Source organism: Pteropus vampyrus, unplaced genomic scaffold (assembly GCF_000151845.1).
Source record: "Pteropus vampyrus isolate Shadow unplaced genomic scaffold, Pvam_2.0 Scaffold274, whole genome shotgun sequence".
NCBI lineage: Eukaryota > Metazoa > Chordata > Mammalia > Chiroptera > Pteropodidae > Pteropus > Pteropus vampyrus.
In genome coordinates, this window is record NW_011889055.1 from 192,124 (window position 1) to 200,174 (window position 8,051).

The 8,051-nt window shown below is 62.3% G+C and overlaps 1 protein-coding gene across 1 annotated transcript in view; it reads left to right on the plus strand.

Moving 5' to 3' along the window:
* Positions 1-8,051, plus strand: part of TNRC6A (trinucleotide repeat containing 6A) — a 71,206-nt gene that overhangs the window by 40,465 nt on the left and 22,690 nt on the right. The window contains exon 4 of the mRNA XM_023520630.1: positions 6,710-8,043. Within this exon, the coding sequence (XP_023376398.1) occupies positions 6,710-8,043 (1,334 nt within the window). The remainder of the gene's footprint in view (positions 1-6,709; positions 8,044-8,051) is intronic.

Consider the following 8,051-nt stretch of genomic DNA (forward strand, 5'->3'; position numbering starts at 1 on the left):
TGCCTTCTCTCTCTGCTCGCGTGTGCAGGGCTGGGGCTGCTCCCTGTGCTGCGATGTGTTGTGGCGTGTCACGGCCAACACGGGCACCGTCTGGGCTCACAGCAGCACCTGTCTGACTCCAAAGCTGTGCTCGTGACAACCGTTCTTCAGGAACGTGCTGGCCGTGCTGGCTGAGGGGGAGAGGGCACAAACGTGTTCTTTCCGGCGTAGGTGATCGGAGCAGCGCGTTGTTGCTTCGGAGGACACAGACTTGAATCGCCACCCCGAGGTGATGCTCCCTGCCCCTCGCCACTTAATCTCAAATCACTTAGCTCGCCCGCCCCTCTTCCCTGGTCTGCAAAATGGGGACAGTCGTGCCCAGCCCGCAGGGTGCTCCAAGGACTCACTTCTGCAGCCGTGAAAGCAACTGGCCTAGTGCCTAACGCGTTGGCGCTGCCCGAATTGTCTTCCCCGAGAGCCTTGCGGAAGCCCCTGCGCTCCTCAGGAAGCAGAGTCTGGTGCGGGCATAGCACCCTGATACGGACCGAGGTCACAGACTACGTGCAGCTTGTTCTGGGAAGTCAGGTCGGAAGCTGCATGAGGCGTCAGCGTAGCATGCGGTCAGAACCCTAGGAGAGGCTGTCACACAGCAGACGCGCGCCCGCCACGGGCCAGGCCGGCGGTGAGCCAGATGGACGGGGCAGTGGGCGGGCAGCAGGCGGTGTGTGCGGACTGCGCATCTTCAGTTTGGGAAGCGGAAGGACAACTGTGCTGGTTTGGAAATGGAGACGAGAGTGTAAGAATCACGTTTCTTAAAAACAAACACGGGTCAAAACCTGGCAGAGCATTTCAGATGCGCTCAGACGAGGGGCCCGGGGTGTGGGCATAGGGGCCGTGCGCACAGCAGTCAGGGTATCCCCGTTTCTAAAGGGCTTCGTGAGAGAGGGTGGGCGCGGCCTGGTGGGGGTCAGGTGAGGTCAGAGGAGGTCAGGTGGGGTCAGGTGGGGTCAGACGGAGGTTGGGTCAGGCCTCCGACGGGTCCGCAGTTAGACCCCGAGTGCTGGCGTGTGCACGTGCGAGGCCACACATCCACGGACGAGCCAGATGTGAGCGTGCCCCTCGCAAGCGTCTGTGCGTCCCGCCCACCCGCAGTCGCACGTTCCCGTTGGGATTTCTTTGTGGCACTCCTAGGCGTGACGATCAACGTGGAGCCGCGGGCCAGACGGCCGGTGTCTGCAGAGCGGGGGGGTGACGCGCCCCCAGGGCTGCCGGGCCCCGGGCTAGTAGACCGGGTGGTGACGGCCCGTGCAGGCTGCTCGCTGTGGTCGCCCTCCGCATGCAGCTGCAGCCTCGTTTCACGGGCCAGCTGGCGTCACCTCCACTCCAGGGTAGAGGTCAGCCGGCGAGTGGCGTCTGGGGCGGCGGTGGTGGCCCCTCGAGGGGCCCTGTGTGGAGCTGCGCGCGGTGCCGCTGTGGGCACGGCCCGTGTTCTGTCCACGTGCATTTGCACGCGGCTTCTCGTTTCTTCAGTAGAGCTAGTTAACGAGGCGAGGGACGTTTGAATTAACTTGTGCGCTACGCCCGCGGACGTGCACGTGGTTTTCACGGTGAGAATGACTGCGGGACAGGCCTCCCTCCCTCGTCCTCACATCGGGCGTTTCTTGGTCATCGGTGTGGTTGGGGGCAGGGACAGCACCTCCCCAAGACAGGTGCCTTGAAAAGCTGAGGTCGTGGACTAGATGCCTCCACAGGCTGGCAGGCGAGCGCAGTGGCGGGCTGGGCACCCAGCCCTGAGTCCTTGTCTCCTGAGCTCTGGAGCCCGTGCCGCACGTGCTCCGACAGCAGGGTGGCCCCGTCAGCCCAGCGCAGACCGCCGGCGCCTTCTCAGATCTGGAAGGTGCGGGGCCTGCGGGCCATGCAGTACCGGCTGGCAGGGCTGGCTGCTCTGTGCTCTAGGGAGCAGCGGGTCTGCACAGAACAGCGAGCCCACACGTCCCCTCCACCCAACGCGTGGGAGACACTTTCCCTCTGCGTCTCCCACGTACAGTGCCCTCCCCGTCGCATGTGCACACGCACGGCCGCGTCAAGTCACCGTCTGTGCTTCCACAGGTGACTTCCCGAGGATAGGAACGGCCCCCTGTACAGCCGTGGTCCCAGGGCCACCTCCAAGCGAAAGCAGGTGTTCAGCAGCGCCCTGATCGATACGCGCTGGCTCCCACCAGCTGTCCCGAGACTCCCCTTGTCAGCGCCCTGGACGACATTGTCGTTCAGGATGAACAGCACTTGGAGAGGTTACCACCGGGGAGGGATGAGGTGTCACAGAGGGGGTCACACGAGAGTTTTGTGCTGTGATGAGCACATTTCTTCAGGTGAGGGGCGGGGCGGTATTTTCTGCGGTACTGTTCGTAGCCTCTCCTGCATTTGATTTTATTTAAGGAAGTTCAAGGGCATTTGGGCTGTAATGGTGACCAACCAAGAACTGGTCTGTTTTGATGAAAGCTCGTTAGCGTGGAGCTTTCCGGAGACCTGCGTGGGTCCGAGCCCTGTGCGTCCGCCCGCTCCAGGCTGTGCGTTTGGTGCGGCCCGCACACTCGCCTCTCCACCCTCCTTTGAAGTGCAGCCCTTGAGAGGCCGGCGTAGGCTGCAGAAGGCCCCCTTCCGCCTCGCCCCGAGTTCTGAGGAGCGGCCGCTTCCCGCACGGACACCCTGCCTCGGTCTCCCGGCATCATCCTGCGCGCTTGGGCAGAGTGGCTCTGACCAGGGTCACCGATCTGCATGTCAGGGACAGACATTTTTATTTTAATCGTGGCAGAAAACAGGCTTTTCGTTTTTATCTTAATAGGCGCCTACTTTATTGCTGCTCACTTTCTTCTTCTGAAAGCTTTTATTGTTCCACTGTTCTGTGACCAGTGTTCAGATTTTGTCCCCTCCCGTGGCTCTGTTTCAAAAGGGCCAGTTCTGGGTGTCCTGGACATCTTCACACTCCAGACCTGAACTCCCGTCTTGCCACATGCCAGCTTCTCCTTCTGGCTTCCGTCACTCAGGAGGCTGGCAGCCCCGTCCCCCCCGTCACCCACCCGGAGGTCTTAAAACCGTGCCTGACTGTCCAGCTTCGTGACGTCCCAGGCCGCTGGTTTACCATGCCCCGCCGTTTCACCCCAAATGCTGCTCAGCGTTCCTGTCGCGTCTGCGCGGCTGCCACCGTCGGCCGGGCCGAGGCCCTCGCTGTCAAGCCTGCAGCTGTCCCCACCACCCCCCTCCCCGTCTCAGACCAGAAGCCAGCCGGATGCGTGTGCCCCTTGGTCACGGTGCTCCTCTGTCATTTGTCTGGAGCAGAGGTGGCTTGCGGCTGTCCATCACCGCTTCGTCCTTTGCACGGGCTGCAGTGACAGTGTCCATGGGCACCACAGTTGCCACAGAGACCAGCTGGCTGGCAGAACCTAGCGTCATTTCTGATTGGACCTTTCCGGAAACAGTCTGCCAGGCCCGGGCTGAGGCTGAAGGAAGCACCTCGCCTGAGCGATGCTCAAGCTGCACGTGTGCGGTTTTCCCGTGTCCGTCTCACACTCCCTGGGGAATGCGGCAGAACCCAAGGGCCGTTCCTGCCCAAGAGCCTTTCCCTCTGGAGAGATGGGAAGTCCTGGAGGCAGCGTTTAGTGTTTTGTTTGTTATGTGCTATTCATTTAATAAGAAAAACTCATGAGTTCTCTCGAATCTTCGCTCTCCCTGGACGGATGGCACGGTCCTCTCTAAACCCTTGTGTTGTTGGAGCTCGCCCTGGCCCCGCCGAGCGCTGGCTGGCTGAGTGTGCCTCGCAGTGGGACCAGAGCCACCTGTCCTCCAGGCCGATCTTGAGAGCAGGGTGCGGACTGTCCCAGTGGCCTCCTCCTGGGCAGCAAGGCATGAGGCCACGCAAGTCTGCATCGCCCCCAGGGAACTCAGCGGCCCCTCCCGCCCATAGCCCAGGGCTGGAACCTCTCTGTGTCTCGCTATTTCTGGGAAAAGCCTAAGGACCGCCGCCTTCTCCCCCTGCATTCACTCCCCGGGTCGCTGGCAATGACGGGTTTTGGCTTCCTTGTCTGTCAGAGGAATAGATTGTCTTCTTCCGGTTCTGTGACCACTGTGGAGCCTTGTTCTTCTTCGAGCTGTTAGCCTAGGCGCCCCCGCTCCCCAGCTCAGCCTTCTGCCTGAGCTACATACAGTGTTTTCATACCCACCCTTGGCAAACGCAGTTTTCGAGATAGCCTTTTAGGTTCTTTGAAGTATCATGATAAGTTCCAGGTTAAAAGTAGAATTCTATCAAATAACTACTGATGGCATCTCTCTGTTTCCCTAAAATACAGAGGACCGCGTAGCAAAAGACACATTCAGATCACCGCCATGCCCACACCAGGGCCTGGCCAGGTGCTGAGGGAGACCGGCGCTGACATTGAAGGCCGCTCTGCAGAAGAACTGGTTTGCAGAGCGTGTGTTCTAGGGCCGCTTGCTGTCGACGTATTCTGATATTGAAAATATTCACTTTTTTTGTGAGCGGTCAAATCTGTGTCATTTCTCCTATGGTTTCTTTGCTTTTAAATATAAAATGTTCTCATTTTTAAAATGTTGAATATTCCTTTTCACTTACCGATTTAAAATGCCGACCTTTGACATGTGACCTTTGACAGATCCTTTGGCATTTCTGGGCCCCTTCTGTCCAGTTGGCGTGTTTGTGCCCCCCATGGGGCAGTCGGCGCCTTCGACTGCCACAGTGTCCTAGAGCCGCGCTCACTGGAGACACTGTCACGGCTCCCTCATCCAGGAGCACGTGGCCACCCTCGCGGACTCATCCACCACCGCGGGTCCCGAGGCCACCCGAGGCTGCGTGGGCTCCGCCCGCTTCCCCTAGGCCGCCCCGCGGTCCTCTGTGGCCGCCCCGGCCAGATCTGTCTTTCCACGGCCTTCTCGTTGCTCCTGGTCAGCAGGGACACTGCTGGGCATTACACGGTGACCTCCTTTATGTCTTCCCTGCCCGCTCCAGCTCACCCCGGGTCCTGTTTCCTCAGCCAGTACTTGCAGCACGTCGGCGAGTACTGTCGACGGCAAGTGTCCCCATCTTTTTCCTGTTGTTATGGCAACGCTTCTGGCGTTCCGTTGTTGCATCCCACGTCCCTTTCTTTGTTTTCACTCGGGTGGTTTTGTCTATCGTTCTCGGTCTCGTGTTCTTAATTCCTGCTGCATGCAGACGGCAGGGCGTGCGCACAGGAGAGCAAACCGTAGCAACAGGGATGCTGGCGCTGCGGCCCACGCGGAGGCGACGCTGGTGCCTGCGTCGTTTTGGATCTGGAGGAAACCAGACGGATTTGGGACTTGCCGATGTTTGGGATTTGCAGCGCAAAGGAGGGGGCAAGGCCAAATCTCAGGTTTTAGGAGACTCACGGGGAGGAGGAGAAGTCAAGAAGCGGGATTATTCTTTCTTCCTTCGGGAGGAGGCGTCGCGGCGTCTGCCAGTGTCCGGGGGTCTTCGCAGGACCCCGTGACAAAAGTGCACGTGAAGCAGGCGGGCCGCGGTGTGGGAGGCGTTGCCGGTCGGGTGGGGGCCGGCGTGTTGACTCGTTTTGCCCGGGAGACGGCTGACTTCCTGGCGCCCTGTTCCCTGGGGAAAACTCTCTTCGTGGGCACTGGAGGTGACGCACTCTGTCGGCGTGGGAAGATGGTCCTTAGGGTGTGGAAATCAGTCACTTCCGGAAGTTTAAGGCGCGTGCGTCTCGTGACCGTGCCCACGGCGCTGGCCTCTGTCCTCCCGCCGCCCGTGCCCATGCATCCCCTTTAGCTGCCGGCGCACCGTGCTGAGAAGCCAGCATGCCACGAGCCCGAGGGCTGTGCCGGCCGCCCCGACCACAAGCCACACCGACCCGCGCAGGCCGGCTCGTGAGGCTGAGTCAGGACTCGAGCACGTGTGTCACTTACAAGCGCCGCACGTGATTCTGTCTGCGGCTCGGCCCCTGCGAGGCGCGTCCAGCCTCCAGCCTCATAAACGAGCGAGAAGCACCAGCCCAGCCAGCCCTGCCGGCCCCGAGAGGCCGAGGCGCCCGTCCCTGGCCATGCGGGCTCCAGCACCAGCCATCGACGCGTAGCCCATCCTCCCGTGGTCTCCAGCCGGGCAGCCGGCCGTCTTTCTGTTGTCTTCTGGTGAATGCGGCTGTGTAGGTGACCCTTTGCGAAGGACACTGGCACCGGAACGTTCGCACCTGTGTGCAGCGTTTCCGGTCAGGCGCGAGCGCAGTGGGCGGGGCTGTGATGGGAATGGCGTTTTCGTTCCGGGACTTGCTGCCCCAGAAACGGCCGCGTGGAAAAGCTGTTAGGAGGGAGGGTGGGAATGGGCTCCTGGGTCGCTCCTCCGACTGCCCCTGGGCCTGCCCCCCGTCCTCGTGCAGCCTGAGCTGGGGTCGCTCCCTGTGGGCTGTGCACTGTGCCGCCCGGCCCTTCCTGACCCCAGCGTCCCTTCACTTGCTGCCGGGGGAGAGGTCCCGTCAGCAGGCACCGACCGGGGGTCTCCCCTGGGCCCCTGGGACGTGGCAAGCAAGGCGCGGAGGAGCTCCTGCCTATGGGGGTGCTCACGGGGTGTAGGGGTGCCCGGGACGCCAGCACACCGCCCGGTATCATACCGCGTCCCTGCCGAGGATCCCCACGTGTTTGTCACAGTCATCGTTTGTTCAAACGCTTCATAAAACCGTGTTCTTTTTTATTCTAGACGTAAACCACAATAATTCCGGATCCCATTATGAGAATTCGCAGTGGGGCCCTGCGTCTTCTCCGAGCGACTCCAGCACAAACTGTAAGAACGCTGTTGTGAACGACGCCCCCGGAGAAGCAGCATGGCCCTCGGTCCCAGGCGCAGACCCAGAGCCGGCTTCAGAGTGTGTGGGTGCTGATTCTGCCTCCGGCTCTGAGTCAGAGAGACACCCCGCCACCATGGCCTCAGGGCGTGCGGGTGAGAGGGACGGCCTCCGGGACAGCCCCGGGCTGGGCCCCCAGAACAAGTTCGTGGTGGCCGGCGGTGGCAGCACTGCGCCCTGGGGGTTCTCCCACGGAGCCGTCATAAGCACATGTCAGGTCCCCACGGACGCTCCCGCCAGCAGGTCGGAAAGCGGCAGCAAGGCAGTGACTGCTTGGGGCGCGGGGAGCCCTTCATCAAATGGAGGGCCGGGTCCGAGCACTTTGCACCCAGCTAGCAACCACGGTGCCTGGCCAGCGCTGGAGAGCAATGGCCTTGCCCCGAGGGGGCCTGGGGCGGGCGGTGCTGGCGGCGGCGGCCAGTGCAGCCCTGCGGGCCAGGCGCCCGGCAGCCAGAGTGTCAGCTCGAAAGCGGGGGCCTCTTCGACCCCGGGGGCCTGGGGAAGCCTTCAGGAGACTTGTGACTCTGAAGTCAGTGGTACACAGAAGGCTTCGTTCAGTGGCCAACCTCAGACTATCGCCACTGAAACGGCCGGACCAAATAACACTACTCACTTCGCAACGTCTAGTTTACCGAGCTCCGGTCCAGCCCAGAGCGGCGAGCCACCCAGCAGCGCGGGGGCCCGGCGTGCGGGCACGGGGCCTCACCCTCAGACCCCGGCCCCGCCCGCCCTGCACGGCCCCTCCCTGCCTCAGCTCAGCAATGGAGAGCCCCAGGGCGGGGGTTCGCACGGTACTACGTGGGGCGCCTACGGGGCCAGCTACTCTGGAGACACGCGCGCGAGCCCCAACGGCCAAGCTAACGGTGACACTGTGAACGCAACTCTAATGCCGCCCGGCACCAACGGGCCGGTGGGCGCCAACTTCCAAGGCAACACAAGCAAGAGGGGCGGCGCGTGGGAGCCCGGGGCCGCGCATTCCCAGAGTGCGTCGTGGGCAAGCGGAAACGGGCCTGGTTCTGGAGGCGGCCGGAGAGGCTGGGCGGCTCCCGTGCAGGGCACGGGCGCCGACCCAGCCGGCGTGGAGTGGGGCCAGCTGCCGGGCACTCAGCATTCCAGTGACAGCGCGAGCAGCGGTGCTCAGCGGTTTACGAACGGATGGAAGTCTGCCGAGGAGGAGGGCCAGGGCTCCGCCCCGCC